Source organism: Triticum aestivum, chromosome 3D, assembly GCF_018294505.1.
Source record: "Triticum aestivum cultivar Chinese Spring chromosome 3D, IWGSC CS RefSeq v2.1, whole genome shotgun sequence".
Lineage (NCBI taxonomy): Eukaryota > Viridiplantae > Streptophyta > Magnoliopsida > Poales > Poaceae > Triticum > Triticum aestivum.
This window is the reverse complement of record NC_057802.1, coordinates 564,039,427-564,058,186: the sequence shown is the minus strand read 5'-3', so window position 1 is coordinate 564,058,186 and position 18,760 is coordinate 564,039,427. Positions and strand designations below refer to the sequence as shown.

Genomic DNA, 18,760 nt, shown 5'->3' with positions numbered 1-18,760 from the left:
GACTGTAAAGCTAAAGTCATTCTCTTGTTGCAAGTCTCTCTTGTTGTTGTTAATTATACCCGTGTTGATTGATGTGTGTGCCGTTGATTGTTCTACGAGTGCGGGCCTGAATCGACTCCTCTTGATTTTTGGTGCCTGAATTTCCTCTGCCGAATAGTCAGTCAGTCTGCGTGAGGCCTGAATCGACTCATCTTGATTAATCGATTTAGAGAGTCCCAAGGGGCACAAGAAGAGGTTTATTTTGTGTCTGCAGTGCACACACCCAAAAAATGTGCTATTCCTCTGAATCCAGCCATGGACCTGTAATTCAGAATACGTGCGCATTGTCTCTGATGAGTGAACTAGCCCCAGAGCGCACAAGGAAACAAAGAGAGGGAGAGAAAGGGTTGCAGCACAAGATCGGGGCGGGGGCAAATGCATGTGCGGTGGGCATCATCTTGCTTAGCTTGGCCGTTAGGGGCGGGGCCTTTAGCTGGTAGGACTGTTCAGTCAGTGAGCAGGAGCACGTGGAACCTTGCATTGGGAGTGCGACGGGCGAAGCTGTGAGGCAGATGGCAGAGCCGATCACCGACCGCCGAATGGTCACGGAATCCGTCCCCGTCCCGGTCGCACCAGCGAGCGGGCGCACCACAGCAAAATCCCTATGAGACTGTGCTAGTAACATATAACTTTACAAGATCTTTTTTCACTTGATAAACTGCTATCTAGCTAGCTTAACAAACATCCAACGAAATGTTGACAACAAGTCCTTTCCAACTAGCCAACCAGGGCCACACATATATAATCTTCACTAATGATGGAACTATGTACAATGAGTCGAGATTGACAGGGTGAATGGGTGCACAAATGTATGTAGTGTGCATTACACCATGGAATATCACAATATACTACAAATATGCTGCACAGGTGCTTCCAACAAGGCCATGCATGCCCTTCCTTCCTCATCACCTGTCACACAGAAGCTTCTCACTGCGGTGGCGCTGCATTTTGACCCAGTGTGTTGTAGGTGTAGTCCCCTGAGGAGTTCAGTCCATACTAGAGGGCACACAGGAGGAAAATACGGATTAGTTGGCATTGATCTTTTCAGTTGATATAGTAATCAAGAAGAAACACAGGACTGTTGGGATGGGAATACATTTTCAGTGTCGAACTAAGGGCATGATTGGTTCATATAAGAAAGTTGCACAATTTTTTTGCCATTTCACTTGAGGTTAGATCGTCATAGCCTTTCATGGTATATGAAACGTTTGTCGGGCATTCTAAGATTTTCATACTATAAAATAATAGTGAGTAACTGCAGCAAGATAATAAGATTTCGCATAAGGTTAGATTGTCAGACTCATGCAGTAGAGTACAAAACAATTACAGTAGAGAAAAAGGAAAAACAATTGAGTATTATGACAGAGGCTATCAAGCAGGTGAGCATCATGACTCATGAGTAACAGCAAATGTTGAGACATAAAAGTCTTCAGCAAAATAAGCTCGACGAATAGAAGCCAAAGAGAAAAATGCGTCCTTGCTTAATGGTTCAAAATATTCTTCAGTTTGCTAGGGAGAAGAGTGATGTGCAGACACAATCTCAAGTAGAAATACAGGACTCACTGTTGGGACGTCAATACATTTACAATGTCCACTGAGGGCATGTTTGGTTCATATAATAAGGTTGCCAAAATTTGTTTTCCAACTTGCACAAGGTTTATGACTCTAAAACAATGGCGTGTGTAACTGCAGCAAGACAATAGCAGTCTCCTTTTTGTTTACTTTACTTTTGCAATCAACGTGCTCCACATTATTGTTGCATCTCTACTAAAGAAATGTATGCGAACGGTTTCCAGCCAACTAGTTTGTCTTTAGTCTTTACAACTCAACGATGTATTGAAAATGTAGAAAGGATAGTACTAACTTGACCCTAAAGCTAACATATGATCCAACCCAGATAATGTGTAATCACTAATCAGCATACAACTATACAACTTTGACACCTTTTTCTTCAGATTGCTTGCTTGGTTATAGCCTTGTAGGAGTAAACAAAACGAACTAGTACTCATCTAGAAATGCTTCAACTATGGTGTGTGCTACAATCAGGTTGTGTTCTAAATCCTGCACTGGACTACACATGTAGTACTAGTAGAGTACAAGATAATTATGGTATCGAGCAGCTGAGGGTCATGACTCATGAGAGTAACAGCAAGTCTTTAGATATAAAGGTTTCCAGCAAAATAATTTTGACAAATGAAACCAAAGAGCAAAATATGTGTGTGTTTTTCGATGAAACAAAATATGTGCTTGATTAATGGTTCAAAACATTCTTCAGTTTGCTAGGATGAAAAGTGCTGCACAGACATAGCAAACGTATTGTCATTAACGATACCGCACTCTTGCTTAAGTTAAATAGTCCCATCTGAAATCAGCGCAAGCAAGTAAGCATTGGAGGGTAAGCAATTCTCACCTTCTGCCTCATTGATGAGCTCCATAGGTTCGGATGGACACCTCTGGGGTCAGCCGTGGTAGGGAGATAGGATGGAGCACCTTGGGCAATAAGCAGCGGCCTCCTTATGACCACAAAATCTTCATCGCTGTCGTAGTCGCTACTCGTGGGTGAAACCATGGCTCGTAGAACCATCGCCAACAAAAGCGAGAGTGCCTGTACATGTAAACAGATCAGATCATCCTCTTCAGGGTGGAAAGGAAAACAGAGCATGTTTGTTTATCTTATTATTAGTTATTATTACCAATAGAAATTACTGTGAAAGAGCCTTAGTTGGAGCATCCAACTTAAAGGCATGTGTATACTTGGTGTGCCGTTTGAGCTGATGAAAATGCTTGTTCATGCCAATCTGACGCACCTGGGTGGCAACGGTAGCGAGAGCAGCCCATTTGCAGAGGTCGAGGTTGTCATGGACGAAGGAGACGAGGTTCTGGAGCTCTCCGGTGCGGTCATACGGCAGATCCTGCAAGAAGAGGAATCGATGAGTGATCTGGTTTTATCAACTGAACTGAACTTATTGCTGTCAGGGGAATGAATGTGCATCCAGTGAATCCACCTGGATCCAGTGCTCGTTGAGGAGGATGCGTCCGGCCACGGCGGCCTCGAGCAGCATCATCACCATTGCCAAGCCGGTGTACTGGAATCAGTTGTTATCATCAGCAACAAATGATCGATTAGTACGGATACATCAATCACTAGGAATGAATATGAATATGACTATTCACAAGCAGGCACGAGGGGGAATGGATGAATGGGTGTGAGTTGTGGTGGATCTTACGAAGCAGAGGCAGCAGCCGCTGCTGATCTCGGCGGCGACGTAGCCCGCGAGGAGGATGGCGCAGTAGAGGAGGCCGGCGGCCATGACGGCGCACGCGAACCTGCGAGCCGAAAAAGTTGGATCAGCATTACATACAGGCGGGAAGGGAAGTGGAGGGCGGGAGGGAGATAGACAGAAGAGATGGTAGTAGTACATACCAGAGGTCTGGGAGGAGGTGGTGGATGTGGAGCTCATGGTGGCGCGCCCACCGGGAGAGGATGGAGGCGGCGTAGAGGACGGCGGAGAGGGCGGCGAAGGCCTGCAGGAAGGCGAGGAGCTTGAGCAGGAACCCCAGGCAGCACCGCCCGCACCCGCCGCCGCCCTTCTCGGAGCGGCCGCCGCGCGCCATCGCCGCCGGTGGGTTGGGGGATTTGGATTTGGGTTTGGGTTGAGGGGAGAAGAAGAGGAAGAGGAAGCGAAGCTCCGCTGGATTTGGGGGGAGAAGATGGATGATTGAGGAGGACGAGGCCAGCTGGAGGTGGACCAACTAGGGCAGGCAGCTACCCATCTCTGAAACGTGGGCCACGCATGTTAGTTAGTTTGCACCTACCCATGTTCTGTGTTTTGTGTTTTCTGTTACAAGCAACGCCGACTCCAGCGTGAATCCGTGTCATGTCACCCGTTTGGCGTACTGGCACTCCCCCGTGTCGTGTTACGCTTATCAATAGACATCTAGAAATTTCGCCCATTTACCCTCATGTTTTAATGGGCCAGAAGATACAAATCATATGGTGTTTCTTCCTCAGAAAGCAAAGGGTTTGGAATAAGTAGGGAATGGACGGAGGGATTAACAAAGCTTGACCGAGCGGGAGAGGCGATCCTTGAATTCTTACTTCTTACGCCAAACCGGGGTCTATCTACATTGGGCCTCAAGAAGCTCGTGAATCGATTGCTATTACCGCTTGGGACTTATGATGGGATAGACCAGACGTAGATTGGTTCATAAAGGAAAGTCTCAAGATGCGTACCACACTTCTATGGGGATTCATGCTATAACGGCAAATGTTGTTAATGCTTGCTCCCGCAATGCAACTAGTAAAATAGAAGGATGGATTAGACCTCCTATGAGTTTTGTAAAGCTTGATGTTAATGCATCTTTTGATCATGTGCTTAGGGGCACAGCTAACGCTGTATTCAGAGATGATAAAGAAAAATTCATTGTTGGCAGAAATTGAAAGATTGATTGGTGTGTTGACGTCCTAATGGCAGAAACTTTGGCTATGAAGATTCGGCTTATTTCTTGCACAAAAGGCAGGATGCAATTGCCTTGTTATTAATTCTAAAAATATGGAAGACATAATACCATGAAGAATAAAGGACGTTGGACGGGAGCGATGGTGGCATTTTTTTATGATTGCTATTTATTCGTCTGTGATTTTCCTCTTACTAGGTTTGAACATTGTAATGAGAAAACAAATAAGGTAGGTCATGAACTTGGTAGGTTAAATTTTCTGCGACTAAGGTTTGGTTTGAGGAGCGTATGGACGAAATTGTACATAACCTTATATTTCTAATCAATAAAGTTTATAATTAAAAAAAACTCCGACATGAATCAACCCCCCCCCCCCCCCAAAAAAAATGTTGTTTGAACCAAGCAGGAGGATACTTTTTGCTATCCAACGGGAGTCGTCAAATGTTCATAAACTGGTCTGAATGTTCCAAAATCAAATCAAATCTTCCTCAAACTAGGGGAGTTCAGGCACACCTACTCAGCCTCAAATCCCACCATAACCCCATTTTTTCCTCTCATTCCCTTCTCTCCATTTAAAGACGTATTTTGATGTTCGAAGACATGTTGGATAGCTGCCTCCTATTTTGATGTTCGAAGACATGTCCGCAGACATTTAAAGACGTATGTTTTGGTGACACCCGTCATGGTTAGTGTTGCCCTAAAAGTACATAGTAGACACAAGATTGAATCCATAGTCGTCTAACGGCCACTTGTTTGATGAAAGGGTTAATATTTTGAAAGTTCCGAGAGGGTGCAAAATCCTCATAATCAAAATTTTCCTCCATGTGGACTTGTTTCTCATTGGCTTCACAAGATTTATTTTTTCTTCATCTCATCAAACAATAATGAAGCCTCGAATTTGATCTGTAACATCGATTTCTAGTACAAGTTCCGTTACAATATCTAGTACAATTTCTACATAATAATAAATAATATTCTCTAAAACAATTTGAAGCTTCGAAAACATAGATTTCTTCCCCCTCTACTATGTACTCTCCCTACTTTAGGAAGTGATCTCACATGCGGGGGCTGCTAGGGCGTCTTCCACTTCCACAGTCATGCGGTTTACGAACTTCTGGGCATCGTCGATCTGACTCCAAGCGACAACTTTCAAGCGTCGCATACATTTCTGCAAAGATTGTTATCCCGGCATGGTAGCATTGGATAGATGACAGATCTCCTATGCGCAATGTGAGATGTGCAATGCGACAGAATGCTCATAGAGTGCTCGCCTGTAGCGACTCGGTTTTCCCGTAATAATACAGTAGCGACCCAATTTTCCAAGCAGAATGCGGTCCTTCCATTAGTTTTAAAAGAAAAATTTGAAGACACGAAGATTTTATGTGAATATTTTCTGATAATGCGGTATTTCTTAAAAACCAATAATTTTAAAATTTTCAAACATTTTTTGAAAATACAATTTCTAAAACAGGAACATTTTTCAAAATTCCAAACATTTTTTTAAAACACCAACATTCTTTGAAAACGTGTTTTTTGATAAAACTGAATATTGGAAATAACATTATTTTGAATTTCTGAATTTTTTTAAACAAAATAAACTTGCAAAAAATTGAAATTTACAATGAAAAAACACGAAAACCCCCGGAAAAATGAACATCAGTAAAACTAAAAGAACACAATACCTGAACCTGATCGCAAGGGTCCCGGACATCAAAGAGGTTCTGATGGGTTTCGCCTCTTTCAATGTCAGTCATACTGGAAGAAAGTGCAACTCTTTGGCACACGAGCTAGCTGCGGAGGCAAGACAACATGGCGACTTCCAACTGATCGCAAGGGTCCCGGACAGAATGATGTCTCTGATGCAGACTGAATGTAGTCCTCCTACTTGAGTATTTTGTATGCTCGAGTTTCTCAAAAACAAACAATACCTGAACCTGACAAATCCTTCTGAAATGTTCCCAAAATCAGGAAACTGGAAGACATAGAACTTAGCTAACGGACCGGCCCAGTTAAAAGTCGTGCGTTACTTGATGTATCAGCGTAATGTGCCACAACTAGGGGTGCAAGCGGGCATCCCGCATAGTCCCGCATAACTGGGAAATTAGTTCAAACTAAGCTAAATTCCAGCTGGAAAATTATAAGTAACACAATTGATTTTGACTGTGGAGCAGGGCGGATCGGGCGCCGCTCAGCACCCCTAGCCACAACACATGTCCTACTTGGTGCCTAGGTCTCCACATAGGTCCACCTTTTTTTCATTTTCTTTCCTTTCTTTATTTTTTATTATTCTTTACAATTTTAAGAACATCTTACTTGGGGCTGGGTATTTCCTCTATCAAGCCTCAGGCACGTATTGTGTCGGCCCATTCGGTCATTTACTTGGGGCTGGGTATTTTCACCAAAACTATAAAAAAACACTAGTACTGCATAAATTTTAGAAGAAAAGTAGTAATTTAGTATTAGTCGAAAATTTTAGAAAATAGTTCAAAATATAAAAATGTTTGCAAATTTTGAAAAGCATTAATTAGTTTTTAAAAATATTTTAAAAAATAAAAGTGTTCACGATTTTCAAAAAACATTCACGCTCTTTCAAAAATATTCATGAATTTCAAAATGTTTCTGAATTTAAAAAAAAGTTTCTAGATTTTATAGGTGGTTGCCTGAGTTGCAAAAAATGTTCTTGAATTTCCAAAATGTTCCCAAATTCCAAAATGTTCTTTATTTTCAAAAATGATCGTGGCTCCGTCTAATTCACATTTCAGATAGGGAGGACCTTGTTAGTTGTGGATGGTGAATACAATAACAACACCTACTTCACCAACTATTACAGTATATTGTCCTTATCGACTAGAGCATGGAAGGTGGCCGGGACAAGGCGATGTGGCTGTCTTGTGGTGGTGAAGGAGTTGCAGTTGTGCGAGCACTAAGGCGGGACCATGGGAATGGTGGCGGCGTGATCCTAGTGGAGGGTGGCAGGCGACGGCAACCCATGGTGCAGGGCTGCAGGCGACAATCGACATAGTCGGATGAACACACTGGCGCCAGGATCAGGAGGTCGGGGATGATCAAGGAGGGGAAGACAAGTGGGAGGATAGGAGTTGAGCTGGCGACAGGGGTAGCATAGGATAGAAGTGTTGACCGGTTAAACTGTCACTAGGTTTTTTTTATACTCCCTTCGTTCCAAAATAAGTATCTTATTTTGGACCGAGGGAGTAGTTAATTACTCGATGACAGCATGATCCTACATGTCATACTAATGCATGCAGCCAAGTACTATATGAGTATGCGGGTATGAATATTGTATCACGTACTTAAACCAACTATACCCCCTGGGGTATAATTGCTTTTTCATTTACATGTCATGGGAGTTTGTATTTCTTATACTTACCCTAATAATAGAGTTTTTACAAGTCGAGTTTGCGGGTTCCGGATACCCATTGCCATCTCCATTCTATGTTACTATGCCCACGTTTCCATATTCCTGCAATTCAAAGAGCTAACAAATTCCTGCCAGTTACGGCCATCTTCAATCAAAAAAGAAAAATGGCAGCGTGCACGTAGGTTCTAAAAAAAAAGGTTCGAGAAGCACCGATCCATTCTCTACTAAACCTAACCGACTCCGTAAAATCCGCACACGGCCGCAAACATCGACCGGCGATGGGGACTCGCTCCTTGTCGACATCCTCTCCTCCGGCGATGTGTACTCGATCTCGCTCCTCCTCGACATCCTCCTGTGCTCCTCCGGCGGCGAAGCAGGGGCGCTCCTCCTCGACATCCTCTACTCCGGCGGTGAAGCGGCCACGCGGGCGCTCTCCTCCGTCGAGATTCCCACCCTGTCCAGGTGAGCCACTCGCCCGCCGCCATCCTGCCTTGCCTCTCAGTCTCACCTACTCGGCAGGGAAAACTTTTAGTCGCTAATTGGACTCCATGCGAAGGAACCCCAGATTTGTAGCAGCACATACCTGCCATGCGGCGCGCGTTTTTGGGTCCGAGCCAACAGATCCGGGCACCGGGTAGGTTTCGTGGGCTGGCGGTTGGAGAGGGAGTCCCAGGGTATGTTTGATTTGAGCCTAAACTAGACATCAAAATGTTGGCATCACCGATGCATGGGTATGATCGAAATTTCAGTAAGCCATTATTGTTTGGATCGTAGCCATTCCAAGTCCAAATATTTTGCAAAAAGTATAGCCCTCTTTGGTTTACCACCAACTGACTTGATGCAACGGAGTGCCTTGGTGCATGCGCTTCCTAATCGGGTGATGAACCACTTGATTCATTTCATATTTTGGAATTTCGAACTCTAGTTCTACGTTCATTAAACATTTGAAACAGCATAATTAAACATGAGGTTTTGCGATCCATCTCTTCGTCCTCCTTCGGCTTCGCCTTCTCCTTCCCGGCGAAGAATCGAAGTTCTGCCTCGACGAGGTGCGGATTCGTCTTGGCAAACTTCTCCATGTAAACCCTACCTTTTTCTCAGCGCTTTGTTGCGCCTTGACACGGCAGTGTGCTTTCTCCTCCTCACGGGAGGCAATGCAAATCTCAAGGGCGAGGAACTGTGCCTCCTCGGCTGAGGCCACGTCGGGGAAGTTCAGCTCGGCTCTGGTACGGCTGAACCTCCATGCCACCTCGTCGTGCACGCGTGCGGCGGGCGTCTTGAAGGTGCCAAGCCACATACACCCTCCCTCACCAGTTGTTTCGCCGACATAGTGCTTCAACTCTCTTAGCTGAATGCCACGGTAATGGGTGGCGCTTGCGGTAGGGCGGTGGCGTGTGCGGTGACATCTCCTCGACGCGGTGTTGTTGGCCCCGAGCTGCTGAGACGAGTGGCAGCAGGCCGAACCCAAGCTGCGGCGGACGAACCCAAGCGGTGGTGCCTGGAGTTGATAGATCGGGGGAGGTGACACGTTGATCGGGCGACGACGGGCAATGGGGAGGCCGGATTTGGGTGGCGGCGTCGATGCGACGGATAGGTGGAAATTGTCGGCTGGTAGAGTGGAAATCAGCAGTGGGGTGGCTAGTGGCGGCCGGCTGGGTGGCGATTGCAGCATGGAATCGACAGTGGCGGCGGTAGGCGACGACGCAGGCTGCGGGTGCGCGCATGGGGGACGAGCGAAGAAGACACAGCGCCCAGTGAAACCAATGTAAACAAGTTCTGTATCATCATAGTAGCACCACGCACGCAACTTGTCATTCCCCTCTCTGCTTCATTGTTTCTGCATCCAGAGAGGGGATAACACAACCACGCTCGACAGGAAAATGCTTGCTGTAAATGTTTGCTTGGTAATGTGAAGCATTTTCCAGTACAAAATACCTCTGTTCTCTTTGCTCGCCTGTTACCACTGAAGTTCTCTTCCATGGTATTCATGGTCGTCGCTCCCACAATCAACGCGATCAGTTTGAAAATGTTTTGAGCTGATTTGCAAGATGCGCGCATGACTGACAAAAATAGCAGTATATACATGAACAACATGGTTTCCAGGAACAAAAGTAGGGATAACATATGGGCACTGAAATTCTGAATAACCTGGTACTTTTGCTGCATGCTAAACCATGTTCGCACGAAGATACAAGCAGAAGTACGTCGAAGCTAATACAAATAAATGACCGATCCCGCGACTCGACACAAAAACAATAGCGGCTGTACGAAACATGGGTAATCTCTATCCTATCCCCCAACCAAACCTGAAATCTCATCCATCAGAAGAAACTGCCTGGCACGGTTGCGCAATCAGTTCCAGAACACAGGTGCAGCGGTGCGTACTCGTCGACATCGTGTAACTGCAGAAGAATGAAAGGAAGGGCCTGACAGACGCAGCTCTGCGGCTTCGACGGTCTTGCAGTTCCCTTTCCTACATTTCCAGCTGCATCTTGTAGGCTCCTGAGCTCTAAAGGAGACGAGTACATGACACAATCACATTCGCAAGGAATGGACGCCGCCCGGAGAAGGCATGTCAACTGCAACAACTTACAGATAAAGCAACCGTGAGGCAGTGCTGATGGCAAGAAAAGCCTTTATTCACAGACAACGGGACAGAGCTGGAACAAACACCGTGTTCCTAAACCTGGCCCGTCTGGTGCTGATGAGCAAACTCGTCGACCCCCTGCTAGAGTGACGTCGTGAAAGAGAACTGTCCAGTTTACTCATTTGTACTATCAAAGCTGTCGTTCGGTCGCTTCCGCTCTCTGGAGTTCTCCCCCCACATTTTAGCGTCCGCAATGGCGCGCTGCCTGTCAGCGGTCCTGGGGGTTTCTCTCTTCCTTCCTGTCTGTGCTGGGCTGCCTGCCTGTGATCCTGCCATGTCCATTTCATCCAATCCTGACCTCCGGCCAGAATCACCACCAGTAGAACTAGTCCGGCTGACCTCCCCTCCGTGCTTTGATGTCCTAGGAGAATGATGATTTGGTGAGCGTCCGTTGCGCTGTTCGCTGTTCCGCCCACCAACATTTCTGGCCCTAGGGGTCGATGAATTGCTCCGAGTATGTTGAGTTGGGGCATTTGGATCATATGTCTGAGAAGCTAGATATGAGAGAGCAGTGACAACATCTCCTATATGAGGACGGGTTGTGGCTTGCTCTTGCAAACACATGGCAGCAACAGCTAAAGCCTGATACAGACCCCTCATGGGAAACCGGCCTTGAAGCATTGGGTCAGCCATCTTCGGAAACTTCCTGCGATCCTTGAAGAGTGGACGAGCCTGCAGATCAGACGAGATGTATTATTATCCAAACTCAATGACCAGAAGTTATATCTTCTGCTAAGAAACTGCAGTGGCAACTGGTTCCAGATAGTAATTTTAGAAAAGTGACAGAAAAGAACATTTTCAGTCAATGGCTTAGCTGGCAGGATGGTGTTTCACTAAGAAAGCTGAAGTGAAACCAGGAGCTACTTGCAAACCCTGGCAGAAAATTATCAGGTATAGCCTGCCAACTGAAATAACTATAGCATAGAAGCATACCCATGCCACCAGGTTTTGCTCCCCCTGGGGTTTGGTGTTGTCGATTGCTTTGCGCCCTGTAATCAGTTCAAGGAAAACAACGCCAAAGCTATAGACATCTGATTTCACTGTGAGCTGCCCAGTCATAGCATATTCTGGGGCACAGTAGCCATAAGTTCCCATCACACGTGTTGAAACATGAGTGTTGTCACCAACTGGACCGAGTTTTGCAAGGCCAAAGTCAGACAGCTTCGGGTGAAACCCTTCACCAAGAAGAATGTTTGACGATTTGAAATCCCGGTAAATAACAGGAGGGCTGGCCTTGTCATGAAGATGCTCTAAGCCCTTGGCTGCACCTGCAGCTATCTTCATCCGTGTGTTCCAGTCAAGAGGTTCCTTCTCAGGTGGCACATCTACATATATTAGAAAATAATACTTTAGCCTTCAACTAAAGATGCCATTGATTTTTAAAGGATTCATGAAGCAGTCATGCTGAGTACATATGTAATAATAAAAATACTACGTACTTTGTATATACTGCTATAAGCACACACGGAATTTTTAAAGATGGCATTGCAAAGAGAAGATAAACGAACCATGCAAGTGATCTTCTAATGAGCCCAGTGGCATAAACTCATAAACAAGGAGGCGTTGGTCACCATCAGCACAATAACCAATTAGATTGACAAGGTTAGTGTGATGCAAGAGACTGAGCATGAGGACCTCAACAAGGAATTCTCTATTTCCTTGGAGACCGTTACGATCAAGTTGCTTCACAGCAACAGCCTGAGAAGTACAATCAGTTTGTTAGTGTCCAGGACTAACCCAATTAAAATAAACATAGAAACTCTACCAACATTTCGCATAAGAGGTGAATATTTCAGCTGAATCGCTCAAAATCTATAAGTTAGAGTGTATTCAGGAAGATCTCAGTGTATAGAGACGGTATACTGACCTGCCCACTCTCTAGGCGACCTTTATATACACGTCCGAAACCTCCCTCACCCAACATGCAATCTTGTCTGAAGTTCTTAGTGGCAGCAGCAAGCTCACGGAAAGTGAAAATCTGTGCGGCAATGTTTTGGCTGCTCCCATCGCGAGGGATGGTTAGATGATTATTCTTAGGGTCTGATCCACCCTGCAGCCTCAATTTATCTGAGCAGAAAAGGGTTCAGAGTTAGCAGTCAGTTTTAGTAGAATCAGTTAAATTAAATAATTTAACAGGAAAAAAGTGGTTCACTCTTAGAGCACCAACATTCTGCCAGCAGAGAGTAGAAACATTAAAAGAAGTTGAGTGGTATTAGATGAAGGAAACTTTGCTACTACTCTAGAAGGACTTCAGCTTGAAGGAAATACCTATTTTTAACCATTTGTCTTAACCACGCAACAACAACAAAATCATATTCCTCCCATGGGAGCTAGTGAACAGCCACATTTAAGTAGAAGGCTTGGAATTAATACTCAGCTTGTTTGAAACAGCCGTTAGGTAGAGAAAAATTCGGCAAGGAAACTTTGCTACATGAAGGAAACTTTGCTACTCTACAAGGACTTTAGGTTGAAGGAAAAACCTATTTTTAACCATTCTTCTTAACCACACAACAACAAAAAATCATATTCCTCTCCTGGGAGCTAGTGAACAGCCACATTTAGGGAGAAGGCTTGGAATTAATACTCAGCTTGTTTGAAACAACCGTTAGCTAGAGAAAGATTCGGCAATCAGTTTCTGAAGTAACACCAGGAGCATTACCACAATGATGTAAATATTGAAAGTATTTTCTACAATTCCTCCATCACTCAGTTTCATGAGAAGAAAGGATCCTCTGCCAGTCTTTTGTACACCAGAATAGGCAGGGTCCTCTTAGTATCAGTCTTCTGTACGCTACCATTGGCTTGCGCTTTATGCTGCCAAACCGGCAAACCTCCCAAGGAAAGGAATGGCAGATAAATTGTGAATCGCCACGACGAGTTAGCGGCCTAGCTGGACAAATACACGGCCTCAAACATAACCACTATATGTAAAAAGGAGTATTGAAATGGCAGCCACATCATGTGTGTGTGTCCTCCCCTCTCCTATCTCATCGACTGTATACTCTCGCGTGCTATGTGCCTAGGGTTCAAGGGATGGTAACAAAATATCCATGACTTAGTACCCATGCATAGACAGCCTGCTACCTGTTGTCCGAGTTTCAGTATTGCCAGAACAAGTACCCAGCTCTCAATCCAACGCGCTATGTGCTAACTAACCACGGCTAAAAACAATCCAAGCACCAGCATATGCATTCCCATCTCTTGCTCACTAAGTGTAGCAAAAGTAGCACACATAGTCAGTCCTACTGTCAAGATGGCAGCTCAGCCCATTCCTCTGCTTCCACCCACCACAACCATGGCTGGCACGCAGTAAGCAAGCAAAAGTAGAAGCGCAGTACAATAAATAACACCACGCCGCTGCCGCCGCCGCAGGTCTCCTAGCAAGTACTAGCAACGCGAAGCAAAGAGAAAGCTAAAGCCAGAGGTGGAGAGGGATTTGCAATTGCAAGATCCAGCGGGCGCACCTGATCCGGCGCGATCCGAGACCGCGCCGTCCTTGGCGCGGGGGTCCTTGGCGTCGGGCACCGGCTTGCGGCCCTCCGCCTCCAGGGCCGGGCCGAAGCAGGAGAAGCAGCTCATCCAGGCGCGCTCCCTCCTCTCCTCCGCTCCCTCGCCGGAACCAGGAAAACGCGTGGAGGACGCGGACAGGAGAGGCCGCCGCGCCGGGGCGGACGACGCGGGATCCCCTCCCGGCGAGGATCTCCGCTTGCGGGGAGGGACGGCCCCCAAGCAAGACTGGATTTTTAGGCGGGGGGGCGGGAGGGGAGGGTGGAATTGGGGGAGGGGGAGTGGGATGGAAGCTACAGGAAGGGGGAGAAGAACATGAGGCTGGGGAGGGAGGGAGAGGAAAGAGGAGTGTGGAGGAGGAGCAAAAGTCAGCTCTGGCTGTCCGAGCGGAGAGGGGAGAGGGGGGATCTTTGGGGGCACAATCCGTTTCTCTCTCCCTGCCTGCCGCTGACAGTGCCACCTCGGCAGGCATTGAAACTTCTCGCGTCATCCACAATTCAAATTCACACTGGCAGGCGGTACAGTGCAGCGCAGGTTACGTTTTCTCTTTCGCACACACGTAGTATATGGAGCAACAATCTGTATGTACTCCTTGATGCGTGGCTAGCGTACGCACGCCCATCCATTTGTGGTGGTGGTAGTGGATCCTGTCACGTATCTTTAATTTATTTTGTTTATTTAAACATTTATTTATTATGGTGGAGAGAGTCGGTCGTCGACTGACCGCGGCAAAGCAAGGACGGCCATGCACACACCACATGTGTGATTCGCGTGGGGAATACTACTACTACTACCATTTGTGATTCATCTACCGAAGCTCAACTATCACCACGGAAGCAGGAGGAGGAGGAGGAGGAGTAATGATAAAGCTTATCGGAAACGGCGCTGTGGAGTTTTTGTTTTTGTTTTTGTGGGGGTAGTTTGCGCCGGGCCGGGCCGGGCCACAAGGATGAACGATGATGATGTCCCTCTGGAAGGAGGGACGAACGGGTGGTGCTCCGGTGTTTCGCCGGTCGTCGTCGGCTTTGTCGTCTGTCTCGTGCGCGCGTTCCCCTAGAAATTAAACTAGTACTACCACGGATACGATCAAGCGACCGAAGCGGATCGACTCGATCCATGGAGGTGGAGAGAGTATCTATCCTGCCCTGCCCACGGATACGGATGCCTGCTCGCTCCATGGCCGTTTCCTGCCGCCCCCCACCCCACGCGGTGCCGTGCCACGCCATGCCATCATGGCCGACGTGGCCATCTGCAAAATGCGCGCGCCGAATCGGTATCTCGCGTCAGGTGTCTGTGCATCGCGGTGCCAGACACAACATGAAGCGTACAAGCAGGGCGCGCGGAGCTGAGAACGTGCGTGCCGTCAGGATCCAGAAACACAGCTGGGTGGAGCACGCAGAGACGCGTCGTCCCGTGACCCAGAGCCGGGAGGGGAACGCCAGGTCCCGCATATTCCACAGGCCATTGGAGAGAAACGGCACACATGGCTTTACAGCAGCAGTGCGCGTGTGTCAGGGGCTCCATGCCACGCTGGTCGTGGTCAGGGTCCGTCTCTCCCGGCCCACGAGACGTACGTATGGCGCGAACCGCTATAGATGGAAGCAGCCAAGCCAACCGCTGCGCTGCGCGTCACAGCGACGGAAACGGAAAAGGACATGGCGACGGCGACGGCGCTGTCCGGTCCGGATCCATGGACGCGTGGCGCGCCCCCGCCCGGGCGCAATCCCTGCGTCTGCGTGCGTACGAGCCGCCGTCCCTAGGACTAGGACGTGGAGTTGGCGCGCGCCGTATTATGCCGCCGCCCGGGACGCTCCGGACGCGCACGCACGCACGCACGCCATCTCTCGCAATCCCCACGCATCATCCTCATTGAGTCCGGGTGCCGGGGAGAGGGCAACCACGACAACGGGCACGCACACGATCGAGGAGTATCACGCCCGCCCGCTCATGGCACACGAGCAGGCAGGACGACGAACCTAACCTACGGGGAGAAAGAAAACGTGGAGTGGAGCAAGACCCTACGCCACGCCCGCCCGCGTCAGCCTGCCTGCCCGCCTGCCTCTGCCTTCACCAATGACCAATCGCCGTCGTACGGCCGGGCCGACCTCGCTTTCCTCCCGGCCAACAGGACCAGGAGAAATTGGACAAGAAAAAGGCGCTACCCCATGCCGCGCCTGCCTTGCCTTGAATTGATCCGGCCGACCTCATTCCACCAGGACATAAAAATGATCGGATATGCGTTGGCCGCATCGTTCGGCTCTCGGCTCGGCTCGGCGAGCATCCATCTTGCACCCATACATCCTTAAATGACTCCATTTGTAACCATAAGGGCATCTTCAACGTTAACGCGTAAATTTGCTCTGACATTTGTTCGCGGACTGTCCGTGAACATTAATGTTGGAGGAAGCTATCTGATGCTATCATGTACTCCCTCCGTCCCATAATATAAGAGCGTTTTTGACACTAGTGAGTGTCAAAAACGCTCTTATATTATGGGACGGAGGGAGTATATAACTATCAGTAAAGGGCAATTTGAAATTCAAATAAAAGTCTGATTCATAGCGCGTGCCGGATCACACACTCAATCACATCCAGAAAAAAAAGGCAAGTATGCTTAAATTTGCTGCATATCATGCACGCTCAAGGTGTCGTCGCCGCCGCGTATATGTAGCCTCCATCTCCGCCGCCGCCTCCTCCTCCTTGTCCACCGCCTCCAACTCCTCATGATGCCGACACAACATCTTGTAGTTGATGGCTTGCACGATCATTCTTGCATCAGCATCCAAAGACTCCAACTTCAAGGACAACATCTTGGTGTCCTCGCGTCGGCTGCGATCTTCACCTCCTTCTCCTTGAGCATGGTCTTCTTTTATTCGATTAAGGACCTCTTCTCTTCGAGCACCAGCTTCTTCTCGGTCACCTCCATCAACAGGTTGAACTACCCGCCTTTTTCTCCTCCTTGATCTCTGAGCACTTGACGTTTGCCTCCTCCTTCTTCGACAATATGTCCTCAAACTTCTCCCTCAACTTGGCAGCCGCACCTTCTCACTTCACCCTCTCTTCCTCCCACTTCTTTCTCCGAAACCCTCTTCTAATATTCTTGGGCGGTTCTTTTGTTGGGTCGGTTGGGTCCCCGGTTTCTTCCTCGTGGCTTAGGCGAAAGTCTTGGCTATGCATAGGTTCCACTTTGGTTGCTCATTCAACTTCAATCAACAACTTATGACGGTGAAGTTTTTCTTCTCCAACTTTCTGAACATCGTACATGCACAAGATGGCAACAAAGAAAAAACATTGTCAAGACCTATGCATGCATATCCGGCTAGTGATCAACAAAAGTATGCATATCTGGATGATGGTCAACAATATTTTGCATATCCGGCTACAAAACTATGCATGTTCGGCTACAAAGCTATGCATATCCGGCAAGTATCAACAAAAATATGCATATCCAGCGGATTTGCGCACCGCTAGGCGGCCGTGCGATGAGATGCTTCAAGTGGCCGCAATACTTCTAGATGGACTCTTGGATGGTGTGCCATCGATGGTTGAGGGATTTTGATTCACGGTTACGGATGACCACGTCGGAGTAGGGCGTGAAATGCTTGTGTTCATAGAACCATATGTGAATGTTGTCCTAGAAGGTTGCCCCCTTTTGCTCCATGCCATGGATCGGATCGAGGCTAGTGACCAACCATGCATCGCACAACAGCTCATCCTCCCGCACGGTGAAGCTTCCTCCTCTACCCCTCTTCTTCGGATCACCAGCAAGATCATCCAGATCATCGTCCTCGCCCTCGTCTTCCTCCTCCTCCTGTTGATGTCAGGTAGCCCAATCTGCCCGTTGTGTGCCCATTTGGGTGTTGGCCTGCTGCGTGTCGGTCTGGGTGTAGTTGCCGGACTAGGTGGGATCTGAGTCTTCCACATGCCCATCGTCATAGGCACCACCTCCTCCACCTCCGTCGTGAATGATCTCAATCATCTCCCGGTCCTCGTCGTAGGCCGGCACCCCTGTTTTAGGCATACACGCGAACAACGTGCGGGCACCCATCTGCTCCCTTCCCGCATTCTGCGTCTGGACAAGCTGCGGCGAAGAACACTTCGAGAAGATCAGCGATGCTGCACGGTGGCAGCTGCGGGGGTTTGCCTACCCAGCTGCTTCACGGCGTAGAAGTACACAGCCTTGTAATGCTCCGGGCATGGCAGCGTCTATACGGTGGGCGACACCATTTGCGCACTACTGCCACGACCTCCACCTCATTCTTTTGGTTGGGCCGGGGGTGTCAGAGTCCTATGTGTCTGTTGTCCGGACTCCCCCCCCCCCCCCCCCCCGCCCCCGCCCCTGACGTTAACTTGGTCCCGACCACTCGACGGACCGATACATGACCATGTTGGATGGCACAACTCGTCCGTGCAGCTCGGTCCTGATGTATGTGGGCGGTTCGAGGGTCGGCGTTGGAGAGGCCCTAACCCTTACTTTTAAAAACTTAAATCCACGTAGACACATGCACATCGATCATCACACACAAATACAAATCGAAGCATTGTCGAAACGCAAAATTTGTTCATAGTGCATAACTGAAACATAAAAAGCACAGTTTAGTTATTTCCGGAGTGGATCCACATATGCTTCACAAGATCATTGAGAAGTTGCATATGCAGTTGTTGATTTAAAAATTGATGATGCATCTCAAGAAAGTTGGCCATATGCTCCGCCTCTTGTTGTGGGTTGG

At 47.9% G+C, this 18,760-nt stretch overlaps 2 protein-coding genes across 2 annotated transcripts; both read right to left on the bottom strand.

Annotated features, from left to right (window-relative positions):
- Nucleotides 1–658: 658 nt before the first annotated feature.
- LOC123080523 (tetraspanin-18) lies at nt 659–3,771 on the bottom strand. Its single transcript, XM_044503451.1, has 6 exons — nt 3,464–3,771; nt 3,267–3,366; nt 3,045–3,125; nt 2,847–2,951; nt 2,450–2,644; nt 659–1,035 (listed from the first exon to the last, which is right to left on the bottom strand). The coding sequence occupies exons 1-6, from the start codon at nt 3,652–3,654 to the stop codon at nt 967–969; spliced, it is 741 nt and encodes a 246-aa protein (XP_044359386.1). The 5' UTR covers nt 3,655–3,771; the 3' UTR covers nt 659–966.
- A 6,166-nt stretch (nt 3,772–9,937) lies between these two features.
- Nucleotides 9,938–14,404, bottom strand: LOC123080522 (receptor-like cytoplasmic kinase 185). Its single transcript, XM_044503450.1, has 5 exons — nt 13,988–14,404; nt 12,391–12,590; nt 12,032–12,221; nt 11,457–11,848; nt 9,938–11,195 (listed from the first exon to the last, which is right to left on the bottom strand). The coding sequence occupies exons 1-5, from the start codon at nt 14,100–14,102 to the stop codon at nt 10,638–10,640; spliced, it is 1,455 nt and encodes a 484-aa protein (XP_044359385.1). The 5' UTR covers nt 14,103–14,404; the 3' UTR covers nt 9,938–10,637.
- Nucleotides 14,405–18,760: the final 4,356 nt, after the last annotated feature.

Coding starts and splice junctions, on each gene's coding strand:
- LOC123080523 (XM_044503451.1), bottom strand. CDS start 3,654: ATGGCGCGCGGCGGCCGCTCCGAGAAGGGCGGCGGCGGGTGCGGGCGG. Junction 3,367..3,463: donor CACCTCCTCCCAGACCTCTG/GTATGTACTACT, acceptor TTCGGCTCGCAG/GTTCGCGTGCGCCGTCATGG. Junction 3,126..3,266: donor GCGGCTGCTGCCTCTGCTTC/GTAAGATCCACC, acceptor AACTGATTCCAG/TACACCGGCTTGGCAATGGT.
- LOC123080522 (XM_044503450.1), bottom strand. CDS start 14,102: ATGAGCTGCTTCTCCTGCTTCGGCCCGGCCCTGGAGGCGGAGGGCCGC. Junction 12,591..13,987: donor CTCGGATCGCGCCGGATCAG/GTGCGCCCGCTG, acceptor TTTTCTGCTCAG/ATAAATTGAGGCTGCAGGGT. Junction 11,196..11,456: donor AGCAAAACCTGGTGGCATGG/GTATGCTTCTAT, acceptor TCTGATCTGCAG/GCTCGTCCACTCTTCAAGGA.